The following is a 17,594-nucleotide window of genomic DNA, read 5'->3' as shown; positions in this document are numbered from 1 at the left end:
CCTTCCAATCATAGTACAGTGGTACCTCAGGTTACATACGCTTCAGGTTACAGACTCTGCTAACCCAGAAATAGTACCTCAGGTTAAGAACTTTGCTTCAGGATGAGAACAGAAATCGTGCTTTGGCGGCGCAGAAGCAGCAGGAGGCCCCATTAGCTAAAGTGGTGCTTCAGGTTAAGTACAGTTTCAGGTTAAGAACGGACCTCCGGAACGAATTAAGTACTTAACCCGAGGTACCACTGTATTATTATTGCCCTGCTTGGTCATGAGGTAGTGAAGGTGGTTAGCCCCCTTGGTCATGGGATGGCGATGGTGGTTAACTTTTCTCCTGAAAAGCAACTGAACTGAAAGAAGTTGAAAGAGTGACACTCCTTCTCACTTCCTCTTTCAGCTTTATGTGCTTTTCAGGGCTCTGTTTAGTTCTACTTGATCCAGCTTTGAACCACATACGTCAAAAAAGCAGTGTGTGTCCATGCGGGCACTTTCTCCTTCTGCCTCTATGTGTGTGAGAAACCCAAGAAAAGGGAGCAAGAAGTAGACAGCTCAGTCAGCAGAGCATGAGACTCTTAATCTCAGGATCGTGAGTTTGAGCCCCACCTTGAGCAAAAGATTTCTGCATTGCAGGGGGTTGGACTAGACGGCCATCTTGCTCCCTTCCAACTCTATGATTCCAAGTGACCAAATGGGATGTTATCCACGTCACCGGCTCAAAAATTCAAAATGTACCACTGGCCTTAAAAAGCTGACAATTCCTGCTACATTAATGTAATGATTACCAACCACATTGTGGATGTCTCAAAATAAGTGAGGTTTTCTTTTTGGGGTGTATGTGTGAGGAGAGACTCATTTGCACTGCAGTGCTCAAGAAAAAAAATGTTTAATTCTTTACAATCTGAGTAAAAATCAAATGTGTTTTCCCCAGTGTTAATGGCCACATTGTGGGGTAGGATTGCAAATGTGGAGGCAAGGCTTAAACCTCCCCTTCCCATTCATGACTATGCTGATGTCAAATGCTGCCTACGTATGCAAGGAATTTAATTTTGTAAAACCTACGACGAGATTGCTAATCATACCATTAATGTAACATGTAGGTTACATCTGCCCCTATCTTTTGTTAAAGCTTAAATCTCCTTGACAGCCAAGATCTCACACATGCATCTTCTCAACCTCTCCATACCAAACTAAAGTTGCTCAGAGCCACAATTATTTGTATAAGAAAAATGGATTATGTTGTAGAAAGGCATCACACAAGCAAAACACAATACCAATTACTTCTGACAAAGTTGAAAGCCAAGCCTTACAACTCAGACCCTTCCAGGCTTAAGAGTAAAGCTTTTTCCTATTTTTTTTACTCAGACAAAAACTCCCACCAATTCTATTTGTTTCCACTGAGTAAACAGGAACCTAGAGGCTTGGCCTTACTTCATGCCATCCAAAAACACGCAAGAATCGACTGAATAGCCTTACTGAACCATTATTAATTTACTACACACTGTGAAGCTTTTGTGACAGACTGAATGGTGAAGAGTTAGATCATCTTAACAAAAGAGCTCTGTTTCACTTAATATGGGAAAAAACACACCAAATCAAACAAGCATGGGACATAAGAAAATTCAGTGCTAGCTGGCATACTGTATAAATTCTGACATTGAATAAGGTATGATAGGGAATACAAAATATGAGGGATGTCGCTCGGTGATCATTCTAGACAAACACATCTGAACATTAAAAGCTAATATAAGAATATATTATCCCTTGCACTTTCTACATATAATTATCTCTTTAGCATATTTCACTGCAGAGCTGTGTCCTGGGGGTATGTCCCCTTTGTCATATGTTCATTGGCTCTCTCCATGTGGGTGGCAAATGGGTGTCATCAAAAAAGGTAGGAGACAATGTAAACTGGGCACTCACACAGAGGACTTATGTCACATGTGGCACTATCTATATCCTCAAAGGAAGAAGAGTGTGCCTTCGCCATTGCCACACAAAAACTTTGTTGGCCTGGTAAATGAACTATGCCAGAAGAAGACTGGTTTAAATATCACGACTGTCACTTTAAAATGTTCTGCATCAGGGGTAGGAAACCCATGGTCCACCGGATTTTGTTGATCTTTGGCCATGCTGCTTGAGGCTGATAAAAATTCTGAGTTTGGCAAGATCTTGAGAGCCACAGCCTTCCCATCCATGTTCAACTTGGTGGCTCTCATATAAAGATGCCCCACCACATTGGTTTGGCAAAGCTTTACTACACCATCCCAGACCTTACTTTAGCATATCATGCTCCTGTTGAGTTCAACATGCAAGAACAGCTTATCAGTCTGTGCAAAGCCAGGCGGTGAAATGGTCCCAGAAGGCCTGTAAACAGCATTTGGTCGTCAAGATAACCTGGTGCTAATTGGTCCATGCTGCAAGATCTGCTTGCTTTGAGAGCTTGGCCTAGGGAGTTGCGAGCTACCTGTGCAACATGGATGTCTGCTGCCTATTCCCTCATCTGAGGGAGGGATGGGAGGGTGTTGGGAAGAGACCACAAAGGCAGGTGTGATTAACTACTAGACTATAGCTGGCAGACTACTGTACATATGATGTTTCTGTGTAAGTAAAGCATGTAATGCTTGCCCGGGTATGGACAGTCATGATGCACTTGGTCATGGGGGGCCTGAGGTGCTTTGGCACCTGCAGTGAAACAGCCCTCTGCTACCCCCCTCCCCATGATGAGAGTGCAAACTCCACAAGGAGTCTCCCCAATCAGGCAGGTAAATCCTTTCTGAATCCCCAACCCCTCTCACTCGACAGCAGGGCTTTTCACTGGCTACTCCCTTCAAGAGAAGCCAGTGCAAAACCATGCCACACTGCCAGGAGTGGAGAATCATCTCCTTGTCTGATGGCAAAGCTGGATGGTGGAATGCTTCCCCCTCTCACCAACTTGGCAGGAGGGGAGAAGCTCCACAGAGCTTTGCTGCTGGTCGCTCTCTGCCCCTAGAGGCTAGGGAGACCAGCAGCAAAGCTGGTTCGCAGAACTGGGGTGATGCTCCTTGGAGACTGCTGCCTGAAGCAGCCACCTCATCCAGCCTCATGGGAAGGGGTTGGCTCTGCGCTTGCTGTTTTTGGAGTCTGTCCCAAGTCATAACAAAGAGGATCTCTGCATTGCATTATAAGTGAAGCTTTAGAACTGATCACTGGCACTTCGTTCATCCTCCCTGCAGCTAGGTCCTTTGGGCCTCTGTAAACCATCTGCCCAGATCCACATCTGGGCCTGTGGGGCAGATTACAGTCAAACCATAATCCTGCACTATGGAGGTTCTTCAAACTGCTATTGGTGGTCTGACATCCCCTGCTTTGTATACCATCTGTCCTGTTGAAGAATTTTGGAGAACTGAGCAGTTTGCCACATTGCTGTGACTTTTTGGTTGATCCTAATAAAAGTATTACCCAGCAGTGGACTTGGAAAGCCCCCCCCCTTCCCTCTTATAGACCAATAGAACCAATTAACATTCTCAGAAGGACAGTATCAAAGGGAACGTATATACTGTATTCTTATTTGGCTTAGGTACTTTTTTTTAAAGCAAGAAACAGCTTTATTCTATTTGGCTTTTTGTGTTGAGCTCTCTTCTGAGGAGTATAAAGAAATACATTATGGAAAAAAAGAAACTTTGCAGTAGAAGAAGTCACACCCAGTCGTTACTTTTTTTTTCTCAGTGAACACAGCAACTGGAATTTTGCCTTAAGCCTTCTTATCAACAATTTCAACAGGTGGGTATTTCTGTGTTTGCTGAAGTTGAATTCATCTCTCACCTACTTAAGAACTGACCGTCATCTCAGAATAACCATACAGTGGTACCTCGGGTTAAGTACTTAATTCATTTCGGAGGTCCATTCTTAACCTGAAACTGTTCTTAACCTGAAGCACCACTTTGGCAGCCTCCTGCTGCCGCTGCGTCGCTGGAGCACAATTTCTGTTCTCATCCTGAAGCAAAGTTCTTAACCCGAGGTACTATTTCTGGGTTAGAGGAGTCTGTAACCTGAAGCATATGTAACCCAAGGTACCACTGTATATGCTAATAGAAAAAAGGGGCTTTCTAGTAAATGGCACTGCAATTCCCTTCATTCCTTGGTTTATTAAATTGTAATCTTGCAGGCAGGTGCATTAACCCAACCTGCTTTTTTCAAATAATAAAAATAAAAGTTGATTAAAGCTGCAGCACATTTCACACTATTGTCCTTACAAAAAAAATAATAATTTGGTTACATGTTATAAATACATGAAAAGATAAAAAAGAAATATTTCCACCAATCAAATACCAAAAGAATATACAAATGTGGCAGCAAGCTATTAACTAAGTCTATGAGCCCTTTTCAGGAGGTGATATCGGGTCCATAAGGTTGCAAAAATAAGAATAAAAATAATGATCTGCATACAAGCAGGGAAAACTATAAAGTAAACAACATTTCTCACATCTGGCAATCTAGAGTGAGAGAAGGCTGTCCCCTCCTTAAGATGTAAAGGAAGTTGCCCTACTACTTCCAAGCATTTAATAACTAGTTGAACCAGTTACATTCGCCCAGATACTTTCAAGTTATATTTATGTACTGAATCCATTATTTTTCTGATGAGAACCAACTTCCCTAAGTTTATTAGAATAATGCTAAGGTAAGGGCAAAATATAAGATGCTCTGCTAGTATCTTCCAATAAGCTTTTTTTAACCCTGTTCCACCCACAGTGAACCTTCTGGCTCACTTCTCATCATATGAAGACTGCAGGAGTAAGAGGGAAACTGTAAGGAAAGAGAATACTACGGTATATAGAATATTTATGCAAAGACGAAAGGAGTTGCAAGGTAACTACCGTATTTTTCGCCCTATAGGACGCACTTTTTCCCCTCCAAAAATGAATGGGAAATGTGTGTGCGTCCTATGGGACGAATGCAGGTTTTCACTGAAGCCTGGAGAGTGAGAGGGGTCGGTGTGCACCGACCCTTCTCGCTCTCCAGGCTTCAGGAAGCTACCAGCAAGCCTTGCAAGCCCGGCGGGATGTCCCGCGGGCTCGCAAGGCTTGTGGGCAGCAGCCTGCAGCCCCACAAGCTCGGGGGATAGGGGGGTGGAGCGCCCGCCACCCCGCTATTCCCCAACCTGATCTGGAGGCTGGCTTGCTTCTCCCCCCCGCCAGCCCCACAAACTCGGGGGACAGTGGGGCAAGCTGTCCCTGAAGGCAGAAGAGGGAGACGGAGCGCTCCGTCTCCCTCTTCTAGCTTGGGGATGGCTGCGCAAACCTGGGGGGGAAATAAATTTTTTCCCCTTGATTTCCCCCCCCCAAAAAACTAGGTACGTCCTATGGCCGGTGCGTCCTATAGGGCGAAAAATACGGTATTTGATTACAACTGGAAGCCATTTAAGGAGAAAGCAATGCATTTTAGCTTTAAAGTCAGGCCTACTAACCGAGGAATTCCAGGAGGGAAAAAAAAGATAGCTGTTGCATTTATATCCCACCTTTTCCTCCAAGATGCTCAAGGTGGCTTACATCGGTTTCCATATTATTCTTACAGTAACCCTGTGAGGTAGGTTAGGTTGAGAGTTGGCGACTGGCCCATAGTCACCTAGTGAGCTGCATGGCTGAGTGGGGATTTGAACTCTAGTCTCCCAGGTCCTATTCTGACACTCTACCACTATATTACTGGCTTTCTGCTCACATCTGAAGAAATCTATCTGAACTCCATGGAGAAAGGGTGGATACAAATGCAATAGCAGCAACAAATTCTCTAAGAAATGTACAGTAAGTCTACAACATACATAGGGGTTATGTTTCTGGGGATAGTGTATAGTCAAAACACATTGGGTGCTACAGTGAGTGGGATTGCTAAAGCCTCCCCCCCCCCAGATGCCTTCCCCCCTTTTATTTTTGCCAAGCACATAAAGTGGAATGCGCACAAATTTAATGTGTGTAAATTGCAGGCTTACTGTATTAAATACAGAAACATGAAAGGACTTCAAGTAAGTTACTGGCGTGCACTTTTTAAGCATACAGTTAAAATAGCTGGTTTATGTTCACATAAGGATTTAAATGTAAAAACATCTCAATTGAAGGATTAAGATTCCCCCCCCCTTTGCTCTCTCGGTTTCTTTTTAGTATTTGTTTCATAAAAGTTGAAGAAAAGCAGACAGCTAAACAGTAACAGTAAAAACTGGCACACTGATCCTAAACAGATTTGCTTGCAAGTCCCACTGACTTGCTTGCATTTGCTGCCTTAGTACAATTCTGTAAGCAAAGGCTAACACTCCACAGTATCAGACAATGCTTTTTACTGGAGCACTTGCTGGGGTAATATTGATTGGCTGGTCCAGTCTCAGCTGTGAAGTGTTCCCAGGGGAACAACAGCAGAGCATTTATCTCCTTTATGCCAGATTTTAAAATAAGATTTAAGGGGATTTTTGTGGCCTTTGGGTCAATAGTTTTAGGAGATCATAGGAATTCTAGTTATAACTGTAGCTGGCTAAATCCTGTCCCTACAGCGTACGGAGTATTTTTTTTAATACTAAGACTACATTTGCATACAATTCAAACATTTATCCGTGCAATACCTCCCCTTAGTAACTGCTGTATTTCAGAGATGTAGCTTAATCTCTGAAGGGGTTTATCTTACGAAATAATATCCTTAACACAAGTAGTTGGAATGTATCAATTGCCAGCTAGATTTAGTAATGTAACTTTAGACTAAAGATAATCTTATTTGTCCATATTTGAATGGACTGACCTGCTCTCAGTTTGAAGTGATTAAGTCTTTTGTAGTTCTCACTCATTGGTTTTTGTTCCACCCCAGGCACTGAATATGCAATACCTAGGACAAGCCCAGACCATTCCCTGTCTTATATCACAACTCAGAAAACCATTCCTAAAATAGATTATGTACCAGAATCAATTTTACAGCCAAGTTCCTATAAAAGCACAGTCAACATTTAATGTGGAATTGGTTGAAACCCTGTTCCTTCAACTTTTAATGGCGATGATGGACACTAGAGAGACGCATGTACTGTAAATTCAATTAATTGTGTTTATTAAGTTCTGTTCCTGTTGCTTGTGCTCGATATTCTAATTTATCTGATACTATTTTGCCTGGGTGAAGTTTACCCTTTCCTAAGGTTTATTGAGTGTAAAGATAAGCAAAGGTATTTCAAATACAAACCTTTTATGACAGACATAAAAGCTGCACCACTTAAGAACCCATTTTGCTCTTCAGAGCAGCAAGCCCTAAACTTTTTAACTATAATGCACAGAGATAAGATAACTACATCTTCTAGATTATTTTTATTAATAGTTTAGGTTATACTGCAGGCTTTTCTGTACAGTAAAAAGGTAAAGGGACCCTGACCATTAGGTCCAGTTGTAGCCGACTCTGGGGTTGCGGCGCTCATCTCGCTTTATTGGCTGAGGGAGCCAGCGTACAGCTTCTGGGTCATGTGGCCAGCATGACTAAGCCGCTTCTGGCGAACCAGAGCAGCGCACAGAAACGCCGTTTATCTTCCCACCAGAGCGGTACCTATTTATCTACTTGCACTTTGACGTGCTTTCGAACTGCTAGGTTGGCAGGAGAAGGGACCGAGCAATAGGAGCTCACCCCGTCACAGGGATTCGAACCACCGACCTTCTGATTGGCAAGTCCTAGGCTCTGTGGTTTAACCCACAGCGCCACCTGTGTCCCTTTTTCTGTACAGTACTAATCTTTTAAAACAGAAGTGGGGAACCTTCAAGCTGCAGTCAGTCTTGCCCCACCAAGGCATCCAAATTGGCCTGCAAAACCATTTCCCCTAAAGCATGGCCACTAATGACATCAGCTATGTGTAGGAAGGTGGGGGTTAAAGTCTGCACTCAATGCACATGACTGGTGAATCAATCCCGCTCAGTTTGGCAAGATTCTATGCAAACCTCTTCCTGATTCAGGAAGGGATTTACATGCCTGTTAAAATGAAGGGGGGAAGGAAACCCTGTTTTAGCAACACTTTGAAACTGACATAACGGTGATGCAGGGCGACTAACAATGGGAGGCTCTGCCCACCTCTCACATCTGGCCCACAGGGCAGATCCAGCTAAGGATCTTGCCTGTGGAGTCCAAAAGGTTCCCTTATCCACACTTTAAAGTGCTCATCCTCTGGCCTCAGACCAATATGCAGTAATTTTAGGGAGTATAAACAATTAGAAGAATTACCAGATTCAGGAAACCCCTGAAAAACTGCTTGCAAAGAAAAGGGGAACTTTCCTTGCTGCTGATAGCACAGATGGCCTTTAAAACTATAGGACATCTATGACACACTAATGCACGGGTGTCAAACACAAGGCCCGCGGGCCGAATCCGGCCCGCCAGACCTCGTCATGTGGCCCGTGTAGCTGCCGCCGGCCGCCAGCCTTCACCTTTTATTCTCAGTTTTGTTTGTTTTTTTGACACAAGGAAGTTTACATGGTGCGGCTCCCTACTCGCCTCCCCCCGTCGCTCTTAAGGACGTGGCTGCTGCTTCAAATGTCCCCGCGTCTCTCAACTTGCGCCTTCGTTGTCGGGGGCCGAAGCGAGGCGGGCAGCTGGCTTCTCTCTCCTGCTCACTGCTCAAAAAGAGCAAGCGGAAGGTCAGGTCTCTCCGTGCCGCGGAGGGGGAGTCTTTCTCCTCGGAGAAACTTTTTTATTCCAGCCTTGGATCTTCTCCGGGGTGCAAACTCGCCCTGCGGGAGGCGTCCTCTTCTCCTCCGCGCTGGATATCACCAGCCCGGGGCTTCCCTTCCTCTTCATTTCGCCTCCCTCTCCATCTTTGCACAGTGAGCCTTTCCAGGACGCCCGTGATCAAGTTGTTCTTTGGGAATATGGGGTGGCTGGGGGGTGAGTGGGAGAGAGAGAGAGGCACGCGCACACACTCCAAACACCCCTAAAATAAATGTAGAGTGGGGGCGGCGATGATGATGGCCGTGATGGGAGGGGGCTGTGTTCCCTGGCACCCCCTCCGCTCCCACCCCCACCGCCGCCTTCCTCCTCCTCCTCTTGCAATTTCGCGGCAAGCGAGGAAGGCAATCTGGCGCCCGGCTCTCTATCTCAGCTCCACAAGTCGGACTCCGCGCCCGCGCAGCGGCGCTGGGCGGTTCTCCCCACCTTCCGGCACATGTCAGTCCCGCTGGCACATTCCTGGGAGGAGATCGGACGCGGCTACTTGCAGCCCTTCCATCACTCGGTCACACAATTGGGTGGCTCGCTCTCCGCCCTGCCAGCAGCTCCACCTTGATCTCTCCCTCCCGCCTCGGGGAAGGAAAGGAAGAAGCCGGAGATCCAGTTGCAGGCAGCGCGCTCGCGCTCTTTCGCCTTTTGCGCTATGCAATGGCACCCCGAGATGGGGGGGGGGCAGGGGAATTAGCCAAGGAAAAGAAGAGTGCACAAGGCATGTTGATGCTTTCCTGTCAGAGCTCTCTCTCTCTCCCCCCCCCCATTTTATTTACAGCCCCATGCCGTGTATGTTTACTCAAAAGCCAGCCTCACTTTCTTCGACAGGAGTTTCAAGTAAATGCACATAGGATTGCAGCAATTGTCTCATTAGGGCTCATTCTTTGTAACAACTTTGTTTCCTAGTTCTGCTGGATCTCTCAGCGGCCTTTGATACAATCGACCATAACATCCTCCTGGACTGACTACATTATTACAAAAAACAGTAATAATTGAATGCAGTGACAATAATTTATGATAATAAAGAGTGGACACATAGTCCTACAGATACAACCGGCCCTTTGAAGGTGACCAAACTGCAGATGCGGCCCCCGATGAATTTGAGTTTGACACCCCTGCACTAATGCGTCTTCAAAATTTAAGTACTAGTAGACTGTGTGTCTTTGTGTAGTATAAACACAGAACCAACGTTGTTGGTTTTTTAAAGAACCTTGAAGACTAGTTCTACAGTTTTGTTGTTTGCTGAAGACACACCTTTTTATCCTGCTCTTTGACACTTGTGATATATATATATATATATGTTTAGGACTTCCTTTAGGCGTGACTGTAATTTGTTTTGATATGTTTTTAATGCTGTATTTTATATTGTTATGGCCCACTGTGGGCCATAACAACAGCAACACATTTATTATCACATAGCTTTCAGGCTTCCTCAAACTTGGCCCTTCAGATGTTTTGAGACCACAGTTCCCATCATCCCTGACCACTGGTTCTGTTAGGCCAAAAAAATATCTGGAGGGCCGAATTTGAGGAAGCCTGGACTAGAATTTACTTAATCAAATGCTTGTGCCATATGTGTTGGTCTTTAAGATGCCACAAGACGGTCGGGTTTGCTGCAAGAGACTAATATGTCTACCCTTGTCTATTTTCCTTGTTACATTTTATCATAAAGCATTATTTCTACAAACAGAGTAGCTATGACAGAAGAAGAGGATCCAAGAAATCTGACAGGCTTTTTAAAGTTTACTCTTTAAAGCTATATAAATCAGAATGAAATGTAAACATTGCTAAATGTAATATTAGGAGATCTGACAAGATCTCCAACACAGCACAGTCTCACCAACAACCTTGTCTTAGCATCACAGTGAAAGGCTGTCAGCATTTCATTTATATACAATGTGTTCTGAAAAGAAACAATTATAACTAACGTTTTCCACTGCAGCAGCTTTATTTAAAACAGAGGTCAACTTTTCAGTCTCAAGAGAATGCTACAGAAAAACCACATGTAAAATTCTGTTTCCTGTGAAATGGGGCAGATGTTTTTATGTAAGCAAAAGCAAATCATAACTGCGCAGGATTAGCAAAGGGCCAGGATATAACCTATATGATGGCTGAGTACCCACAAAAAGAGAAGTTAGAAATCATTGAAATTAGGTCTGAGTTGCTTTGTGTCTTCAGAAGACAGCTGGGGAGGCATGTGCTTTGAAGCAGCTGCAGAGTCTAAAACTAGACAGGCAACTATTTTGAGGTTAGGTACCAATGGTCAAAGATATAGCCAAGTTCATTAATATTAGATAACTGGCAGTAACTAATTTTGCCTTGTGCAAGGAAAGTTCCAGTTTGTATTGCTGTGCATATCAAAACTACAGGGTTCTGGCTGCCTAGCAAGGAATCAATATATTGTACAGGAGAAGTAGTTTACCTAGGGTCCTCCAGACATTGGTGGACTCAAACTCCTGTCAGCTCACGAAGCACAGCCAAGGGTCAGGGATGATGGGATTTGTAGTACAGCAACATCTGGACATCACAATTTAGCCACAACTGCTGTACAGCAAACTTAGATATGTAGTGGCTGTAAACAATGTCTAGAGTCATAGAATCATATAGAATTGTAGAGTTGGAAGGGACCGTGAGGGCCATTCAGTTCAACCCCCTGCAAGAGTCTTTCACCCAATGTGGGGCTTGACTGAACACACGACTCTGAGATTAAAAGTATTATGCTCTACCAACTGAATTATCATGAAAACAAATAGTAAACTGTGTTGTTTTTTTTTGAGGGGGGGTTATATTCAAGTAGTGTATAAATGTTATGGAATAAAATATTTTTTGATGAAATAAATAGTGCAAAGATGTTTATTTAATCCACATGATGAGTTATGGAACATGTATAGCATGCTGCATAGAGACAGCTACTCAATGTAATTCAAGCAGCTGTTTCCTATGCACCACCCCCAAAGTAACATTTCCATGACTAATATAAAAAACACTCCAGGATTAACCACAGTACTCCTATGAAATTTAAGGATGAACGGTTTCTAAAACTCAGAGCCGACCCTGTTCATGCTATTAAGATTCGCTGTCAGAGCTCGCAGCATAGCGAAGGCAAATATTTGTTATTTGAGGAACAAAAGATGTGCATGACAATGACTCATCCCAGAAAAAAAATTCTTGGGAAATTATACACTCTTAGGGATAGGAAGAACTGGAATGACCTAAAACTAATTAAGTCATAATGGAACACCTAAAATCCTGTTTCGGCCAAACATTTCCAAAACACACTGTCCAAACTTTAATTCTTTTTTGGCGTTTTTAAGAATGTGTAGGAACTAGAATGCTTCTGCGGAATTTTTTTTAAAAATTGTTCGCGTTCTATCCATCTCCAGCAGTTTTCCTTGAATAAAATGTCAATATTCTAGGTTATATACCTTGTAGCTCTTGTACCAGTGTGGATAAACTGAGGAGAGGTCCACCATGTTTGGTTAATAAAAACTTGACAGCCATGTTTTTCCCCTCTTTCTAGTAGCAAGTGAAGCAGAGATTTCTCACTCCCCCTTCCAAAGCAGCCAAATACATGCATGCATCACTTCTGTAGGGCCATTTGGTTACAGATGAGTGAGGAGGACATTTAAGTGCCCTTGACGAAGGCATTTATGAAGTGGGCTGGCCTGCTAAACCTTTGCTGCATGGATAAGCCAACACGAAGCCCCCAGTATGTTGTTAGACTCCAGCTTCTATCAACCCAAGCTAGCATTGGAAAATGAGAGATGTAATCCAACAGTACCTGCAGGGGAACATGCTTATCCAGTTTCATTATTTTGCTCCTCAGATACTCAGTCTCTTATTTTCTGCTTATTATCAGCACCTTCCACCATTTTCCTGCCCATCCATGCCATACTCACAGGTTAGGAAAGGTATTGTTTTTTACACAAAATGAAGGAGAAACCCTTCTGCTTCAGAAAACATGCCACAACTACTGCATCCTGGCACAAGATATAGTTTACCTACATTCTGAAGTAGTCATCTCTGCATCCATCTGCCTACCCATGGCTTTACATTTGTGGTGGAATGTAATCAGAAACTTTGCCTGGAATTGCCCTAGTGACCAAGCTACTGAATTTGTGGATTGCTGAAACACATAATGATATTCACCTTCTACTGCAAATGACTTTACAGATGTGCAACATATGCTTATTCAGAATATAAGAAATATGTTGGTGATGTTGCTGTTGATTCAGTTTATGTTTTGCCCTTCCTCCCAAAGTAGCCCAGTGTGCAAAGAGATTGTTTTTAGAATGTTTTAAAAGGTATCAATCACATTCTCTCACCCAATGGTTTCAGGCTTCCTAGGAGCAGCATCTTTCAGCCTGGGTAAAAAGTAATGTTTTGAAATTCCTCCTGAAAGCCAATAATGAGAGAAATAGACACCTCACCTAGGATAGCATTCCACAAATGGGGAACTGGAACTGCCACATGTGGCATGTGATAAGATTTTAACTGGTGCTTGCAATCTCACAGTGACACAATAGGCAACTATGAACTACCGTATTTTTCGCCCTATAGGACGCACTTTTTCCCCTCCAAAAATGAAGGGGAAATGTGTGTGTGTCCTATGGGGCGAATGCAGGCTTTCGCTGAAGCCTGGAGAGCGAGAGGGGTCGGTGCGCACTGACCCCTCTCGCTCTCCAGGCTTCAGGAAGCTCTCCGCAAGCCTTGGGAGCCCGCGGGAGTTCCCGTCGGGCTCCCTAGGCTTGTGGATAGCAGCCTGCATCTCGAAGCCTGGGGTGCGCTGCACAGCGCCGCCCGGGCTTCGGTTCCCCGACCTGGTTTGCAGGCTGGCGGTGGGGAGAAGCACGCTTCTCCCCGCAGCCAGCCCCACAAGCTGGGGGACAGCGGGGAGGCGGAATGCCGCCATCCCGCTGTCCCCCGACCTGGTTTGGGCTTCAGGCAGATATCCGCAAGGGGTGGGAGCCCGGTGGGAAGTCGTACCGGTCTCCCAAGGCTTGCGGAGAGCTGCCTGTCCTATGGGCCGGTGCGCCCTATGGGGCGAAAAATACGGTAATACGTTTAATTTCATTCATTCATTCATTCCTTTCAGAGAGTTATGCCTTCACATACAAACATAAAAGGTGTAACTTTGAAAAGAACATTATGGCCTGCAGACTGAACTGCCTATTAGTACTGTATGTTTATAAATTGCAAATTATGATTTTAAGTATGCCACAATTTCCCTTTGTCTTTAGGAGAATTTTCAACTATCTTGTTCAAGTTCTGTACATCTAGGGAGAATTTCAAATTATTAACAGCACAAAGAGGCAATTTTAAAGCAGCACATTTGTAAGCAATGTTTTACTGGATCTAAGCAGAGTTTACTCCCATTAAATAAAGCTATGTTTTCTTATGTGCTTTACATATGGCAATATGCTTTTTGCATTTGCATTCTGTCATCTGCTGTAACCTCTACAGTAGCTAGAGAAGACACATTCAGTGTGTTTCTGTCCTGCATTAGCGACATTCACACACAAAAAGCAAAAGGGAGGATTCAAAGGCCCTTTTGGAGTTATGCTTTGGAGTTATGTTAGACTTATTTGGCATGGCAAGTTCAGGGAACAAAAACATTGCCACTCTGGAATGAAACAATGTTTTCTCCTCTCTAATTAGCAGCTGTAGGTCTTTTGTCAATATTTTACAACCACAGCCCAACATTTGAAAAGTTGTTGCATAATAAAACAAAATATTGGGAAATGTATTGGGAATGGCTATCATAATCTAATTAGGAAGAGGATTCCTTTGAACTTAACAGGAATTGCTCCCAAACAAATACATTTAGGGTAGGGCTATACTGTATGGCATTAGTAATGAGTGATAACACAACTGACAAATGCTTTCTGTTGCCAAAGCATACAATTCATTAGCAGTATCGCTTTCCTCAGAGAAATTCTGATTTGTTCTTCCACTCTAGGATACAGTGGCAATTGAATGCTAGCCTCCCTTTTCCAAATGTCCCTGTAGCAGCAACCCACAAACTAAATGAACTATCCAGATTTCAGGAACTAAAATTTCTCAGCTGTAGTCAGAAACAATGTTGGATTAAACCCTGTGGAGGCCCCTAGGCAGTCGAAATCTTGGGGGGGGGGGGCTCCTCACAAATCATTTCCTAATACATCTTTTATTTTACCAACAACAATTTTAATAAATCAATTGTGATCTGTTGTTGCAGGGCCCCCAAAAGGTGTGGGACCCCATAACCCAGTACCTACTCTGCCTATTTTGTAAACTGGCACTGCTCAAAAAGAATGAGGGGGTGTCTTGATCTGCTATACAGTACTTCTTAGACTTTAAAAGTGCTACATAACACTTTGTGCATAAAATCTAATGCAGTAATAAAAACATATCCTCTCGAGAAATCCCAAGCTTTCAATGGTGGGTATACCTTTGAACCAAACATATATTGTAAGCCATTGTAAGCGAAAAAGGACAGCGATCTGCACACCATCTAAGGAGTGGATTTGCGTTTATTGGTAAGCTCCTTTTAATCGTTTCTGATCTTAAATCGAAGCGGCACATGAACTAACCAATCCATCAGAAACTAAACGCTGCATATACCCCTGCCAAGATTTCACTCTAGACATCTGACCAACTGGGCTCGAGAGCAGGGAAGCTTCTGTCATTATGCATTTGTCCATCTTCAATGTGCCACAAGATTGACTGTTGATGCAGCGTCTGAATGCAGGCCAACGGGTCTGCCACCACCATCCGTTTGGCCCCGAGTTGGCACCCATGAGCAGCACCGCAAACCCTACGCGTTGCCTGTTCGGATCGACAAGGGAAAGCCCTTTCTGCAGACCCAGTTCCCCAGCAGCTAAACTCAGAAGCCGAGCACTTGGCACGGGCAGATCCGCCCTGGGCACAGGCAGGCTGAGGAGTCTTAGGAATCGCAATCCAGCGAAGACGAAAGCGAGCGCGGCCGCCAAGCAGGCGCTGGCGCAGTTCCGTATCCGCCTGGGAAGAGGAGAAGGGTGGCCTCCAAATGGAGGGGCTTCCTCGTCTCGCTCCTTCTCCTCACAGAAGGGAATGGCTTTTCCCCGCCCCCCCCCGCCTCAAAAACAAAACCTCCTTACCTGACCCGCACAACAGCGCGCGGACATGGTCGCCCCTCAGACGGCGAGCCCCGGGCTGGCCGCGCGCAAATCCCCTCTCCGTCCGCACCTGCCCGCTCGCTCAGGGAAGCGGCCTCGCGCCCGGGCAGCAGCCGAGGCGCAGCTGAAGGCTTCCTCAGCCGCCCAGCCCTCGGTTGCCGAGGCGCGCAGAGAGCGCACACGCGCCCCCTAGAGCAGCTGGCCGGGCCTGAGGCGCGCGGCGCGCTCGCCCCGACGCATGACACAAACACGGGAGCCTGGCGAGCTCGGCTGCTGCGCTGCAGGGTAAGTTGCCCGAGCCCAGCTCGGAGCGCGCTGGAAGCTTCCGCTGTCGTCAGTTTTTTGCTTGGAAGGAGATAAATGGCTTTCCGGTGCGGGAGGTTAGGAACGGCCCGCCCAGCTTAGGAGACGGGAGAAAAGAGGAAGCAGCCTGGATGGAATGAAGCAGGCGCGCGGCGGAGACCACCTGTCCTCGTTCTCACGCTCCGAAATGAAACGCAGCGCGAGGGCACCTGGGATTGAGGTTCCCCAAGGAGAGGGCGGAGCTACCGGCCTGCGGGCGCCGGTTGGCGAGGCGCCTCCTCCGAGGCTGGTGCCGTCTCGGAAGGAGGGACGCCTCTCGCGGGGAGAGCTGCTGCGGCTTCTGCAGGTGTTGCGTTACCTGCATCCATCCTTCGCTTCCGATCTGCTTCTCACGCGATCTGCTTCACACGATACGTTTGCTTCTAAGACAAGCCATCAGGGCAGTTCTCTGCTGGACCAGAAGTCTCTTATTCTAGTCTATTGTCCTCTTTCCCACAGGGATCGACCAGATTCCCCTGGAAAGCCCACAAGCAGGGCATGGAAGGAATAGTCTCCCACCGCCTTTGGTCAGAGGCAGATTGCTCTGGAGATGAGGTGGAAGAGCTACCGCCCTTACACACGAATTTGTCCCATCCCCACAGCTTGTCGCAATTATTCCTATACTGTGAACCAGAGGGACACTGATGTTGGAAGCAGCAACTTTGGTCACTGCTGCAGCAATTAAGGGAATTGCTCCTGCACTGGGATCTCTAGATATAAACTAGTCACGCCCATGCTAAATCTTTATGGCAGTAGAAAAGATAACAGGGTTAAAGAGGCCTTGGTCTGCTTGGCTGGGGGGGTTCAGTGAAAAAATCATTCAGGTATCCCATATTATCACAAAATAATGTGATAGGATTTAGGATTTACTCGCACAAGAGCAGCTTTGTTTCAATTCATCTAGTCCAGCATCCTGTCTCACAGTGGCTGACCAGATGTATCAAGAAAGCTAACAAGCAGGAATTCAGGGCTTATTTTCACTCATGGCTTACCAGGGCGCTTGGTAGCAATATCCTGTTAGGTAAATGTGGAATTAGGACCTTGCCCTAAATCCACCATACTAGTCTAGGCTGAAGCAAGGTACAGATAAACCTAACTTTCTCCACTGTAGGATATGAATTTATTCACAGCCATCTCTGGTAATACTGTAGCTCATACTGACACTCAATGAAGCCCTTCTACTAAATCGCCTTATTTTCTACAACTGCACTGGCATATGTAACTGGAATGAGATTACTACACATTTTGGTGGTTGTTTTTTCTTTGTCTAGAGCAGATACTGGGGAAACAAAGATTCATCCCTACCAAGACTTCCAATCTCTGCATCTGGGATTCCAGCCCCCAGGGCATTTCTAGCACAAGGTCTCATTCATCAGTACCATATGCCAAGTTCCCATATCCCACCTATTATATATTATTAACCAG

General features: G+C 45.2%; 1 protein-coding gene across 2 annotated transcripts in view; it reads right to left on the bottom strand.

The window, feature by feature from the left end:
• SERINC5 (serine incorporator 5) overlaps positions 1-16,339 on the bottom strand; it is a 42,831-nt gene extending 26,492 nt beyond the window's left edge. For both annotated transcript variants that reach the window (XM_082191969.1, XM_082191970.1), the window contains exon 1: positions 15,810-16,339. In XM_082191969.1, the coding sequence (XP_082048095.1) occupies positions 15,810-15,836 (27 nt within the window). In that variant the 5' untranslated portion in view covers positions 15,837-16,339. The remainder of the gene's footprint in view (positions 1-15,809) is intronic.
• Between the last annotated feature and the right edge of the window lie 1,255 nt (positions 16,340-17,594).

This window comes from Podarcis vaucheri (genome assembly GCF_965113315.1).
Source record: "Podarcis vaucheri genome assembly, chromosome: 11".
NCBI classification, from domain to species: domain Eukaryota; kingdom Metazoa; phylum Chordata; class Lepidosauria; order Squamata; family Lacertidae; genus Podarcis; species Podarcis vaucheri.
This window is presented reverse-complemented; position numbering and strand designations above follow the sequence as displayed.